Source organism: Tinamus guttatus, unplaced genomic scaffold, assembly GCF_059628265.1.
Source record: "Tinamus guttatus ecotype Peru unplaced genomic scaffold, ASM5962826v1 Tinamus_guttatus_pri_ptg000549l, whole genome shotgun sequence".
In the NCBI taxonomy this organism is placed as follows: domain Eukaryota; kingdom Metazoa; phylum Chordata; class Aves; order Tinamiformes; family Tinamidae; genus Tinamus; species Tinamus guttatus.
The window spans coordinates 534651-550235 of record NW_028289083.1 but is presented as its reverse complement, the minus strand read 5'-3'; the positions used below and the strand labels follow the sequence as shown (position 1 = coordinate 550235).

At 39.5% G+C, this 15585-nt stretch overlaps 1 protein-coding gene across 1 annotated transcript in view; it reads right to left on the bottom strand.

The window, feature by feature from the left end:
- Positions 1 to 15585, bottom strand: part of EGFLAM (EGF like, fibronectin type III and laminin G domains) — a 75264-nt gene that overhangs the window by 20522 nt on the left and 39157 nt on the right. The window contains exons 8-13 of the mRNA XM_088534388.1: positions 10749 to 10864; positions 10168 to 10510; positions 7779 to 7879; positions 6758 to 6858; positions 5528 to 5672; positions 2989 to 3178 (exon numbers count right to left, since the gene is read on the bottom strand). Coding sequence (XP_088390514.1) covers positions 2989 to 3178; positions 5528 to 5672; positions 6758 to 6858; positions 7779 to 7879; positions 10168 to 10510; positions 10749 to 10864 — 996 coding nt within the window. The remainder of the gene's footprint in view (positions 1 to 2988; positions 3179 to 5527; positions 5673 to 6757; positions 6859 to 7778; positions 7880 to 10167; positions 10511 to 10748; positions 10865 to 15585) is intronic.

Below are 15585 nucleotides of genomic sequence, written 5' to 3'. Positions count from 1 at the left end.
TTGGCTCTTAATCATTACTAGTGACAAATACAATTTGCTCTCCTATCTAGACTGCGTTCCCGTTTGTCAAAGTGTACCTTTGTGGCAATGGAGCTTCATTGTCAGGACTGGCTTTAAATCAGACTAGAAAGAGACTTTAAAAATAGCAGAAATTATCACTAACCAACACACCATGACAGTCAAATATTTCACTCATTCCCAGATTTTCTGTCCTTGATCTCACCTTTATTTTCTTGTGTTCAGACTCTCCAAAAGCCACTGGCTGCTTACAAGCATTGTGATTTGTTTAATTTCAATTACCTTAAGTCTTCCTTCTTCATGGTAAATTTGTGCAATGGTAATCTGGAAAGGTGTTAATCAGCAGCAGCTGATCTTATTAACTAAAATGAGGTTAACTCTTCCGTCTGCATTAAAAGGGATCCATATTACCAGGATACGGGCTTTCTAAACTATAAAATTAGAGTATTTCATGGTGAAAAGGTGTTTTTTTATAAAGTATTGCTTAATTTTATTTTTTTTTATTTTAAATAGTTTCTGATTCCCCTTTATTCACAGTACTAAACTGAAAGTATTCATTAAAAAGCTCAAATAAGACGTCTGTGGTATATGAGCATAAATGTATCATTTGGAAGGGAAAAGTTTCTGACAAACTAAGAATCACATTCATTTGGGGATATTCTGAAGGGCATCTCTGAGATGAGACAGGTGCACTGAGGCAATTCTGATTCTCCAGTGGAATATTATCAAAAATAAACAGTTGTTATCAGGGTGACCAAGGAGAGCTTGACAAATCTATTGCAAGAGGATATGTTATGTCTTTTTGTTTTCCTGTGGTTAAATACAACTTTCTGACATGACCGCTCTGACTATAAAGACAGCATCCAGAGCAGGACTCTACAAAACTTCAGTGAGGTCTTGGCATTAGTACAGTATCAGCTTTATAGTTTGGTTTCCCATCATATATTCAGAAAGAAAAGTGCAGTGAAACTTCTCTTGTATAATTGGTTGATGTGCTGCTTCACTCTGTTACAAAAATGAGAAGATCATTCAGTCACTGAGGCCAGAAAATAGCATTTGCTTACTGAGTCTCAGAAGACAGACGTGGTAATAACTCTTAGGTCATCTGGGATAGTTCCCTATCAGAACAGACTTGTCTCAGATCATACATTTACAGATGTCCTGTCAGACCCATTTTTTTTATTGTGAGATGCATGGCATAAGTATCCTGCTCATAACAGCAGACTCTGAGGCTAACTCACAGATCATAAGCAAAATGTGAGGTCTCTGCAACAGAGCAAATGCTCCTTTTAGATGGAAGGAAACATTTAACCCTTTCAAAAGGCTACTGCGTGCCCAGCAGTGGGAGCTCCTGTACTCACAACATTAATTTAGGCATCTATTCTGAGCTAGTGGCCATGGTAAAAAAAAACAGGGCAGTACTGGTGTTTTGATCCAGTGTTTTCCATGTGACCGTACCCCATTTCAGTAGAGCTATAAGTAGAGATTCAGCGGGATGCCTCACTTCCCACCCTCAGTTCTACAGTCCATGTACCTCACTACCACTGATTAGTATCAACAGGAACAAAAGAAAAGGATGGCTAGCAAAAGTGATTCCTAACTTCTATAAAGCTCACTTTGCTTATTTTAGGCTTAAATTATATTCCATACTATTTGCACATCCCTCATGATACAGTTTCATACAGATGTGTGCAGCCACATAAGGACAGTAGGGCTCTATCATTCAGCTTTGAGTCACACATGGCGAAACCCAGCATTTACTTTCATCAATGTTGGCTGTTAATGCAGTAGTACTTGGAGCATTCATGGATGGCAAAGAAGCTAGCGCAAGCCAACAGGTAAGAGATTAGGACTCACAGAACTTTAGCAAGGCTTTCATCTCCCTATATAAATTCCATAGATTCTCACTGTGTCGTGAAATTACCCTGTTTCCAAAGTCTTATTCTTTCTGGCATGTGCTTCTTGGGCCACTTTGTTCCCTTCTCATACTGCACAGAAAGTTGGTCACTTTATCTAGAGAATACAGAGCATTGTTAGAAGGTTTCTTATTAATCACTTCATGCATGGCACTGAGAGTTGGAAGATATGGAATCTTTTTCCTGCCTTTACCTCTTGTTTTCTGACTTGTGGTTTAGTTTTTGTCTTAACTTGCTTAGACTGGGGGGTCATTAAAGCAAGGATTTGGTTTCTTTATTTTTTTTCAAGCGCCCATAACACGGATGAAACAGAGATGAATAAATATTTATAGATGACAAGACTAACTCATTAACTTCCCTGCTTCTCCATCTTTTCGTCTGTGAAGGGGAGATAATGTTATAATACCACTTCATAAAGCTGTTGAGAGAATATATTCCAGGACACTTCTTAAACATACTGTGATCCTGGAAATGAAAGCAATGGCTGGTCAACAGGAAAGCCTATTTGCCTCAATGCTAATGGGGTTTCATGGGAAAGAGCCCTTTGCAAGGACAAAAGTGCTGCTGGGAGGCTAAAAGATCCCCACAGGCTTCACACAAATGTCTTTAGGCAAAACGCATTTTGTTGTGTCCACAGCACTTTAAATACAAACATAGTGTGCATATCATTGATTTCTGATGACATGAGCGTGTCATATAGGACATAAAGAGCCACCCTGAGGGATGCTGGCAGAAATACTGGTACAAGCATGATTATATCAGTACCACTCAGTTTCTCTTTTTTTAAAAAAAGAAATTTTTTTTAGATAGTTTTACTACTATGTTGAATAGCTATGTCCACAAGGAATGTTTTTTGGTACATCGCATTGATCCTTGCACAGTGTGATCAAGTCCCTCTATCGCAGTCAACTAAAGCAATGCACAAAGGTGCAGGGAAACACCATGCAAACACCAGAGAGCACAGCCTTCTCTCTCAAACCTGGACAACTGCCCTGTTTCTTCAACGGGCCTTAATGTTGCCTTAGCACTAAGTACTCCGTATCATCACACTCACCTACATCAGCTCCACTTAGTGCTCTCCCCAGTGGCCAGGGTCTCATATCAACGACCTTCCCATTGACACTGAGGCTCTGAACGCAGCCCTGGAAGCCACGGTTGGTGCCAGCTGCTCTGACCAGCCAATACACGCTGGGGGCACCACCAACGTAGAACGGAGTCCGGAATGTAATTTTACTATATTGGCCCTAGAGAGGAAACAGAGCATGACATGACATGGAACAGACATAACACACGATAACTAATTAAGCCATACTGCACATAATCAATTATTTTCTCCCTGAAGAACTGTCTCGGGGAGATATAGGCTGCTCATTAGTAATTCCTTTCCATTAGGCATTCCCTCTCTTGGTGTCATTTTAAATGTTACTTTTTGCATCCACAGACATTACAACAGGTTGGACTATTTACTGCAAAATAAAAAGCTTAAAAGTCACTATATTCTGAGAAAGGATTGAGGATATCTGTCTTTTCCTGCCTTTCTTCCTCTACTTTCACCAAAATTGTTTTTCTTCTAAATTCTAAGCCCTGAGGGACACATACCAATGTGATACTGCCTTTTGGGCAGAACCCAGGAAACACTTACTATAGAATAATAATAAAATGATGAAAAATAATGTTAAAAACAAATCTAAGACATTAACTGATACAAGTTCAACCTCACTGGGTTTCTGCTCACTTTGCTACCGCTAAATTTACTCCCACTTGTTTTTTTGGCCTTTGTCTGATTATGGAAACTGACAAAAATTGCAAAGTGTACTAGCACTACTAGAGCACATAGTAAGGAACAAAAAAAGCCTTTCCCAGCTGCTTGCCACCACCCCTCGCCTTTGATGCTCCTACCACCCAGGGCTGTGAAGTTCCACTACTCTAACCTACTCAAGCCAAAATGAACCCAGTGAAAGAAGACTACTGTTTTACTGACACTAATGAATCTTATCTGGACTAGAGTGGGTTGAGGAAGAATCATAGGAACAGCTATACTAAGGGAGCAGAAGCTCTGGCAGGGAGAAACACATGGAGCAGTAATATCCTCTGGTTCAGTTTCACCTAGAAAAATGTATGTGTCCACTGCCAAATTCTTCTTGCAATGATCACTGCAAACCATAACCTCTCCAGTGGCTCTTCTGTGTGCTTTCTCTTGTTCGACTTGGTCTATCTTGGATATAGGTGTTCACAGCTGTACGTAGCCAAATACAGTCCCACCAAAGTTTTCTACTGTGGCATTAGACTCTGCTGAAAATATCTGTCCAGATTCACCCTAAAATCACATCTGCCCTCTGCATGGGCTCATTGCATTAGTAACACACAGAAGCATCTGTCAGATGCTAAATTCCTTCTCCTCTGTCATTGCCAGTTGATGAGTTCTCCATGTGCAGCAGAAGTTAGACACCAGGCTTCATCCCATTCCTATTACTCAAGTCCTTGAGATTTTTTTTTCTTTTCAGAGCATGCACATAAAAGTGTAAAGTGATAAGATGTCTGAAGCCACCCTTTTCAGGGCTAGGGCGTGCTAATAGTGCTTATCAACAAGACGAGAGAAGACATCTGAACCAAATTGCAAATGTTTCCTCTTTTCCTTCCTTTTCTTTTCTTTTCTTTTCTTTTCTTTTCTTTTCTTTTCTTTTCTTTTCTTTTCTTTTCTTTTCTTTTCTTTTCTTTTCTTTTCTTTTCTTTTCTTTTCTTTTCTTTTCTTTTCTTTTCTTTTCTTTTCTTTTCTTTTTCTTTTTTTTTTTTTTTTTTAAATTTCACTTCTCTTTTCTGGCCTGGTAACAGAAAAGCAAGTCAAGACGCCTTCCTCTATTATGGCAACAATTATGGAAATTGTTGGTGTTAATATAATCCAGGGCATGCAGAATCTGGCCCTCTAACCGCATTCCAGCCTTTATAATCTAACTTTAATTTTGTTTTCTTTTAGTTGTTTTGCTTTGCCATTTGTTCCTCAGCAAGGATGCTTCTGCCATACATTTGTGTTCTTGAATTTTCCAATCAGTTTGAATTTCCTTTTAATATCTCTCATTAAAATATTGCTATACTTAAATCTATGTCCATTTTATACAAAAGATTACACTTATGTATAGATACCTAATGTCCAGCTATACATATATATAAATATATTATATACATATATAGATACACACACATGCTTTCAATTTTTTTCTGGGTAGGGAAGCAGAAAAGAGCAAGATTATATTCTCCGAGGCTTGAAAAAGAATGAAATTAGCGACAGCAGCTGTAAACCCTGGCAAGCTTCTAACATCAGCCTGTATCTGAGATTGGGGAAATATAGCAGAAGGGTGGCTGAGAAAGTAAAAAGGGCACTAGGAGACTGTGATGGCATTCACTGCTAGGATATTTATCTATGTGTATATTTCTAGACTACATATCTGAAAAAGTAGTCTTGGTTCACTAAGTTCCTCAACACTAATGAATAAAAATGTACTTTTTAAAAAACTGATCAGACTTCTGGCAAGAATAAATGTCATTATAACCTTGAGAGAGGCCAAAGTAGAGCTCCAGGGTGCAGGGTTACTCACCTGAGATTTGCCTGTGACTGGAGCATCATTGTCCATCTTGAGCCAGCCGTTCACCCCATCTCTGAACACCGTGACACTATGCCAGTTTCCCAGTTTGATTTTGTTTTCACTTGTTATGGTTGCAACTCCAGTGCCACAGTTGAACCTGGAAGCATGAGACAGAGAGTTCAGAGTGACAGTCTTTCATTAAGTTAAATAACCAACAGTCAGTTTTAGGCTTTGAATGCTCCCTTCTCTTCTGAGAACCTCTCTTGTTTCACATTCCATATTAAAATGACACAGGAAAATTAGACAGCAGGTCTAAATCCAATCTTCCTGTAAAACTGATCTTCATTTTAAACTTTCTTTAATATGCTTCTTTCATGGAAAAGATTTTTGCATCCTTTGGCACTACCAAGTGCATGCAAAGCTTGCCAGCAGCAGAAACTGTTTCAAGATGAGGGTATTACAATCTGAATTCCTGCTAACACAATAATTTCTCTTGGGTATTTTTCTAGGCCCCTCGTGAAAGGCAGTGCTAAATTAATAACTCTGGGATTCTCTATGAAACTCTATGGAGCTGAACGTGCACAAAACACACCATTTTCTCTGATTGCCCCTCAGTACAGGAGGTACATAGAAACACGCCTAAGAGACACCTTGGTCTTTCTCTACTTGCAGAGGAACCACCTTCCCAAATAAGGAGACCTCTGAGATATTCTCTCATATACTAAGGCACCGCAAGAAACTTTCTCCATCTAAATCTAAAAAACCTGCCCCTCCTATCTAAATGACGGGTATGAGATGAAGTCCAAAGCCCCTTTGTCACACTAAATCTCTTTATTTTACTGCATTCTCTTCAGGTCCTTTTGCTGGGAAGCAAATAAACTCTACAGAGCAAATGGGTGAGCAAGGGCAACAGTCACTTACATTTCTGATAACACAGCAATGAGCTCCATAATAATGCTCTTAAGAAAACTCATTTTGCTTAAGAAAAACTCATTTTGCTTTTGCAGAGAAGTCTGCATAAAGCGGAGTCAACAAGGCACACGTCTATGCACTACACAAGGATAAGAGAACAAAATATTGAAGAACTGCCTGGTGAAGTCGTACTATCCATTTTGTGCACTGCCTTGGGTAGAAGTCAAAGATACAACAGACATTCCACACGTAAAGGAGTCTCTGGAAGCAGCAGTGAACCTTTACTTTGCATGAAGGTGGAAGTAAGCCTAGTAGAAATCAATGCTTTACCTGAACTGGAGGTTGCGTCGGATAATTGCTAATGACATAAAATCGCCACGACCATGTTCATTTTCTCCACAGTACAGCAGCAAACCATCTTCTGATTCTGCCTAAAATCACCATGAATCAACATGAAATATCAAAATATAAGGCTCAAAGTTACAGACAAATGTGAGCAGGGAAGAGGTACTTTTCTTCAGAAAATATTTATCAGATGGAGTCTTTAATTTGCAAAACCAAAAATATGTTGGTATAGTTCAAATTCTACACTCGAAGAACCTTAAAAAACACATGGGCTTAATACTTAGATGGCTTAGGACCATCTCTCCTACGACGGATCACCAGGGGAGGCAGCAGGTTACTCCTGGACCAGTGATAGCTTCAAAGCTGGAGTGTGAGACTGGCGACTCTGCGGTATGTGGGAGCAGAGGACGCCAGGACTGCACCTGTGACACATGCATGGCCACCTTCCCATCAGGAGACACTGCCAGCTCTCTCCATAATACACAGACAGCATTAATACAAGACAATGTGATTTACTACATCAGGCCTGCAATTTGTCTAGTTCAGTATCTTGCAATTACTAGGGGCCGGTGACCTATATTTCACAGGGGAAAATAGGTACTCCAGCAGTCTTTTATGCAGGTGAACAAGATAACCATTTCTCACATGTAAACACAATGTGTGACACTTCCAAATTACAAATTTTAATGCCAAAAATACAGGTATATATCAGTCTGTAGTTCATTCAGATGACTACAGTCCTGCCAAGGCACATTGCTGCTAGTCCGCCATGCCCAGTATTGCTAATGCCAAGGATTCACTCACGTACTACCAATAATAAATATTTTAGCTCAGATTGCCACATTCATTGGATGTGAAGCCAGATCTGTAGAGATGAAGGTTGTGTATATGCCTACCACAATTACACTAGCAGCCATAATGAAGCTAATTTATTGTTCCTGTGTCCATAGCATCAGAATAAGCAATGAATTTGTAAAGCTTCTATGTGAACTCAGGATAAACTTACCCTAAATTCAAAGGTAATTTGAAATGTCTGATAGGAGTTTTTCAGTGGTTCAAAGGTGATATATGAGTAGCCAGAGAACTGAGGATACTGGATAATAATATCTGAAAAGAAGAGACAGAAGCATGCTGTTTAGAAGTTTTCTCCCATATAAAAATCGATACACACATTTAGCACTAGATAACATCAAGTGAAAATGCAAGGCAGAGTTTCTCCAGAGACTACTATTAGTCAGCAGCAGTCAGCAATCAGTTAACCTATTGCTTTGTCCTCCCACCACCTTCCACAACTAATTCCTTTATTCCCAAGTTTCTGGGGAACTTGGAAAGAAAAGGGATACTGAGGGCCAAACACTCTTCAACAGTTTAGTTGCTGGCTTCAGTGCAACTTACCCTAGATTCTTGTCTCTGCTACAGAAGACAATATTTGGCTATTTTTTTATTTATCTTCTTCTAGGCACTCGTTTAGCAGAGAGATACCAGAGTAACTCTCTGTTTTGGCGGATTATAAAAACATACGTCGGAAAAGCACTCTGGGCTGGATTCCACACCACGTTAATCACTGCTGCTCTGTAGCTGCTGCATACAGCATCCCAAGCATTCCAAGCTGGCTCTGGATAGCCCACCAGCCCCTAATCCTTCCCCAGTAACCTCAAGGTATAAGGTACAGCGGGTGATGGGAGGGTGGGTGTCCCTGAAGGCACCTCTGCATCCTGGGACGCTTTGGCTGCAGCAATGATCGTTTGTATTGCTGTTGTTAACTGCCCTCACAATCATCACCCTTCAATGTTGTACATCACAGCATCATCTCCAACACCGGGAAAAGCAAAAAGATACTTTACTGCTGCCTTTGCAGCTGCTTTCCTAAGAAGGAGAGAGGAAAGAGCCAGTTTCAGCCCAGAATTCTTATTTTGTCAATGAGTAAAAGCACAATGAGAGCATCTAAACATAATGAGAAAGAAAGGATGAGGTGTCCTCTCTGCTAGTTGAGTTTTGACTGGATTTTACTTGCATTTGGATCTAGATGCAGTTATCATCTCAGCTTTTTTGTTTTTGTTTTTGTTAGTAAGCAAAAAAATGAAATGCATTTTTGACTGGGGAGAAGAGAACTGGTGATATAAACCTGAATGCAGCTACAGCAAAAGCAAACTAATTCAGGTACCATTCACAAACAGAGCTGTCTGGACCACAGTGCTACACAGTTATTGATTATAAAGAAAAGTCAATTTTCAGTCAGATTAATGAACTATTTAGCCATATTGGCTGCTGTGGAGAAGTTCAGTACAAGGAAATATAGGTACACGATGTTTGGCTTACCAATGAATAGAACACTTGTGAAAAATATGGACTCACATTAACAAAAATTCAGACTCCCATTAAGGAAACTGGTTCTGCAAGCTGTATATCGTTAAAATAAATCCTTGACTTTTCGTACTTGATAAGGCCAAAAATCACATCTACAGCTGTTCCATGTGCTGAATCACAACAGATTATTTTCAGAATGAATTCTCTTTACTCCAGCATCAAAAATAAAGATCGAATATTCCTAGTGTCTATAGCTCTGATGCATAATCCTGTGCATCAAGAATTTCTGAAATGAGATTGCATAAGAAACAGACAGGGTCCAGGGCAGAAGGGCCCAGACCTGTGTGAAGAGACAGCAATTAGCTTTTTTCTTAACTGCATTACAAGGAAGAGGACAGATCCTTATCACTGCTTGCATTCACCACTGAGGATAGTCTGGGGACTCCTAAGTCACACCACTGTCCTGATAGGGTCTTATTTGTAAGTCATTTTCTTCATTTATTCCTTCGCTTGTGATCATCATTTTAATTGCAACAGCATTTGTTGTGGCTTTAAGCAAATGTTATCACTAGTCTGACACTGAATGGGGAAGGGATGCCTAGGAAATTGTGGCAGAGGAGAAAACACTGCTTCTTTGAGAGCTACTGATCAACTCAACCATTTTGTGTAGTTACTCCCTTTCAAACTGAACAGATCTAGCTATCATAACCGCTTACAGAGGCAGGTAGGTGCCACATTCTTCCAGGTTGAAGAAAGGAAAGAGAAACAAAAGTGTCTTATGTCTGAATCAGGAAATACAAGCTGCTGTTATCCTTAGGGATCCAGTAAGCCCAAACTGCTATTTAAAATATGCATTTTTGTTGGTTTACCATGAAGCTGTTTCTTGCAGAAACAGCAGAACAGAAATCCACCTCCAACCAGTCTGCAGCATCTTAGAGCAGCTGTCAGACACTCAAGATGATGTGGTCACTGCACGAAAACCACAGATGTTCAAGGTGCTTACTTTTGGAGGGACCCTTCCTCTAGAAGCCAGAGAAGAAAAAAACCCAGAGACTTGTGGAAAACGGGCCTAGCATCCAGTAACCTACCTTCTGTGCAAGCATCTCCTCCTTTTCCCAAGTTACAGTGACAACGTGAGCCACCTCGGTCATAGTCATTGACACAGAAGCTGTCTGTAGAACAGATGGTCTCATCACAGGACAGATCAAAGAAGCGTGCTACCGAAGACACACTGTTCCTCCTCAATGTCCTAGTTGTAGTAGTCCTCAGCGTGGTAGAAGGGACAGGTCGTGTGGTTGTAGGAGTGGATGTCGTGGGTTCTGAGGTGGTTGTAAGGAGCCTCGAAAGGAGCCTTGAACTGGACCCTGGAGTAACCTTGGTTTCAACGAGAAATTTTCTGTTGCCTCCTTTAATAGCAGGGAGTGGTCTGAACTAGTGTGAAATAAACAAACATAAATCCAGTATAACCTCCATGGAAATCAAAAAAACCCTTCTAAGATGCAGATTAGGAAAAAATCTCTGGACATTCTCGTCAGAAAAAAAAATAGCCATTAAGACTGTTTCATCTGTGCATATAAAGTTCAGATATGAAATTTCACAAGATCAGACACTTTAAAATATTAACACTATAAAGAAAACAGAAATGTTGAAGCGAAACCTTGAAATTTACCTCTTCTATGTAAATGTCATAGTCTGAATCATCAATATCAAATCCTTCATCATCACCAATTACTGCGTCTGTGACATATCGATGCCCATAGCTTCCACTTCCTAATTCTTCAGAGCCTGTAAAGACACAACTGGCATATTCAGTTCATAGATGTTTCTCTCTTGACACACAGCTCAAATAATATCTCTTCTTAACTCAGAACACTAAAATTCATTTCATACAGCAGATGTATCAGGTTGAAGAGGGTAAACAAGTAACATCTAAACAATTTAAAACAAACTAAGTGAAGGTCTTCATTCAGACATTTATGGTGGCTCCTTAACAAACTCAGGAGAAGCACAGTTTTGCAACTTGCCTTTTAGCTATCATTTTTTCAAGAAAATGCCTCTGAAATCCTGAACTTTTTCTAGTGCTTGCCACTTTTTAATAGCTATATTGCTTTTAGTCCACTGTTTCCTGGTATAAATACGCAGTTCCCTGCCTGTCCTAGTGATGAGTAAATCTTTTGCCTGAATTAATAAGAGTAGAAGTGTAGGTGGAATGGCAAAAGAAATGCATCTAGGAGCGATTCTCTGGGACATCCTGCTTAAGAATTTACCTGCTCCCACTGACTCCAATGCTTTTGAAAATAACATTCAAAGTGCATTTTTAGGCTTTTTTTAAAATGCAATTTAGCAGCTGGAAGGAAAAAAAAAAAAAGCACAAATGTGACCTGCTGAGCTGCCTGCCTAAGGAACACTAAGAAGTGCTGCAGCACACTCAGGGCTGAGAATGTCAAGAAACACTAAGCTGATCAGCACAGAGAATATCTGTGTTTTTCCATACATTACACAGCAAATTTCTGCTTAAAATATGGCTAATGAAATTGAACAGAAACGACGATTTATGAGGAAAGGCAACCAGGGTAACTTCATCGCAACTGCTTCTTGTCACTTTGGTAAAGTTTACAATATGATGACTTTGGTAATCAGTGAAACAATGGACTTCATAAATTTGCTTTTTCATAAAATATTCTGTGGTCTTTTAAAAATAGCATTGCTATATTGCTATAAAAACTTGCTATTTTGCTTTATAAAGTCTGTGTAAGAGTCAACCATGTGTGCTTGCTTATCTTAGCAGCCATAAGGCTCCCATATTTTCTAGTCAGCAAGTCTTCCATATTATACCAAGGAGAGGCACAAAGTCTAGGTCATGAAGAACAGCTGCTACAGGAGACCTGTCAGCCCAGAAGATGCCACCTCACCCCTTGATGGTCACGAGACCTTCACTACCACCACTAAGCAAAATAATGGAGCCAGTGAAAGACAACAGGGTTTGGCAAGACTTTCAGATGGAGCAGTGTAGGCACGAAGTTTTTGTGCTATTTGAACTAGTGTCAATCATGTTAGCAATCTCCCACCTCCATGCAGAAAAATTGAGAGGTTTGGCCTCAAGTCAGATGGAAGAGCACTGCTCTCAATCTTTTTGTACTCTTGCTCTTCCACTACCATGACCACAACCCAGAAATCCTGAGAATTATAAAATCAAACATATGTGCACCAGACATGAATGTGTACCCTGGCTGGTAAATCAGTCACCCACAACACACACTGTGCAAGTTATGTATCAATAGATTGCGCATGTTACATCAGCATACATAAAAATCAGAGGCCAATTAGTAGCTTTAATGAGGCATATACATTTCCCAATTAAAAAGCATTTTAATTGAAAAGAGAAGATATATGAGACTTTCCATTGTAATTTGTATACCTAACCATTTGTAAATAATACATTTTCACTGTGAATTAAACAGAATTAATCAGAAAAAAAACAGATTTGGACTAATTGAGCTAAGCACAGAATCTACAGTTTTATAATTGATAAAGAAGTCAACAGGACAGGACATATCTCAATTATTTTTGGTAGAGGCTGCCCTCCGCACAATTCCCTTGTGCAAATTCTTGTATATATGGTATCATTTACATTGCTAAAGCCACAGGAATGACTCCAAATTTACACCACTGTTATATGACTGTACACAAGCACATAGGCAAAGGATTAAACTGGAGAAGTAAACAAAGGTGTAAACTGGTCCCAAATCGGCTTTCATTGCGGGAAAAAAAAATATATATCAAAATGTGGACACAAATCTGTGCTACTCCTTCTATTCACTTGAATAGTCATCAATATTAATCACCACCACAGGTGCTCTTTCTGCAGATAGGAAGGCTGGCTGCTTTTGTTCTACCCGTCACTGCACCAGGATCTTTCTTCCTTTGGCAATGTAGTTGTATAAGACATGTTTCTACAAAAGAATTACTGTACAAAACAGCAAACAGACACCATTATAAATGTGAACTGACATTTGGAAAATATTTTAATGAAATGGAGCCCAGAATTAATTTATCTTCTAGCAAGCACGGCAAGTTTCAGATCACTGGAATACCCTTATGTTTAATTAGGTCTGTAATATTCCTATCTGCTTTTAAACTTCAGTTGCTCATACTGTATGCCTATAACGTACTGTTTGATGTTGTTAACAAACAGCAAGCTTGATTTGAAACCACACTCAATTATTTTAATGGATAAATCTATAATTTACTTAAGAATAACAGAGGACATAAAACTAGGGGTTGAGAAAAGGAAAAAAAATGGATCTTTTTAAATCCCACATCACTAATCAATCATGTGTCAAGGAAAACAATACCATCTGTATTCAGACAAACTGAGACACATAAATTCTATTTTCTAATTTAGAGGTCACGAGTTACAGAATAAACACCTGTTAGTGCAAATTCTATCTGTTTTTTTTTTTTTTCTCAAGCAAACTTTCTGTTCAAGTAACGGGATTTTAGTTGATAAGAATGGCAGGAATGAAACAATAGAGGGAATGAAGTATCTTTATTTTCACATATCATCAGAAAATGTTAAGTCTCAAATTTACTCTCAAACATACTTTTTATCATGTATATATCTGATTTTAAAGCCATGACAGTTTTACACAACTCTCTCGATTTGAGTGGAGTTGTCACTAAACTGCATCAACACCCACCAGCACACAATCAGACCTGCTAACTTAGAAATCGGCAGTTCCTAAAGTAAAAGGTATCCCCCTTTCATCTTGTAGACCAAAACGTTCCATGCCCTCCCAATAGAAGACCTTGGGAGACAAAATGTACTCACTATTTTAAATCAGACAATGATTCTTTTTATGTTATTGAACTGGTACAACATTTGCAGCCTGGAGAGAGCAAAGAAGGTATGTCTTATTGTGGTTGGTAGAAAAGACTGCTTTGAGATCCTTCTTCAAAGACATTCAGGATATAAGTTTGGCATTATCAGGAAAAGTGCAACTTCAGAAGGTGTCCTAATATCCACAAGTCTCCGATATGGTCCAGATCTCCCTTTCAATCTCTGACACCTGCTGACAGTGTCAGCCAGGACTATCTATATTACTCTATAGGATGATTTGCAAGCAATTTAGGTAAAGCATAATGCACCTGGAAGCATGTGGAGATGTACCCTCATTTATACGGGTCAGCATACACAGACATGAGACTATGCAACATCGAACTGGGTTTTCTGTCATCTTGTTCTCTTCCCTACATTTGTTGCTGGTTTATTGGATGTGACATGATTCCCACATGTGGCATGATGCAACTAAACAATAAAATAAACAGAAAGCATAGAAGCTTAGGGGACTCTCTGCACAGAAACCCACCTGTCAGCCTATATTACACTGAAGAGTACTCCATATTTTAGGTGGAGAGTTAACCTCAGAACCATTGACAGAGAAAATTAAGCAGGCTAGTGCTTTGCAAATACCAAAACAATGACTGCAGAGATCACAGGCATGCTATATCTCATTAAATCACCATTTCAGCGTACAAGGAGATTAAGGATATTTAAGATCCAGTTTCTTCCAAACAGTCAAGGACTAACTTAAGTCAAAAAAAATCTTTCTCAAAACAAATAGAAAGCCCCATGAACTTTGCTTTGCCACTTAGGTACCACTGGCATATTGAGCAGAATTCATGGGCAGGAGGTAGACCACAGAGTACTGCAAAGTGGATGGATTAAACAGACGTGTTAACAGGACAATCAACGTCATGCAGAAGACCAAATGGGTCTAATTTCTAAATATGCCAGGGTTATTTCTATCATCTGATTCGGTTCCTGCCAGTGACTCACACTGTGGCATTACATATTCATAGAATCATAGAATCATTAAGGTTGGAAGGGACCCCTAGAGGTCATCTAGTCCAACCCCCCTGCACACGCAAGGTCACCTAGAGCACGTGGCACAGGACTGCGTCCAAGCGGGTTTGGAAGATCTTCAGACAAGGAGACTCCACAACCTCTCTGGGCAGCCTGTGCCAGTGCTCTGTCATTGCTTGGCTCATCTCTTGCTTTTTGTCTCTGTCTATTTAATGGAGACAGAAAACACAAATCCTGCCTTCATAAAGCAGGAGAGATCTCTGGGAAACAGTTCTGTAGAAATCATTCTCCATTTTCCATTTTTAAGGTTCATCATGATCACCATCGACTTCAAGGTTTTACCCTAAGAGATTTCCTGTGCCTGAGACTCAGCTGACACATTCAAGCACCATGCTTCTTTTTCGGTATAAGCCAGAGATAGAGATGCCTCCAATTGGGAGACGTCAGGTTTTGATGCCTAGGTCCTGAGGAAGGGATGTAAACAGATTAAGCAGGCATTTTTGCCATGTTTACTGTGGAGACAACCAGAAGGGTATTTTTAACAGAGCACAGGGTATTTTTAATGGAGTACGCTTCCTCTGCTGGTCGGGCACAGCCCAACTGTTAACCTTAGGGCATAGTGCAAACCCCATCTGTTTCC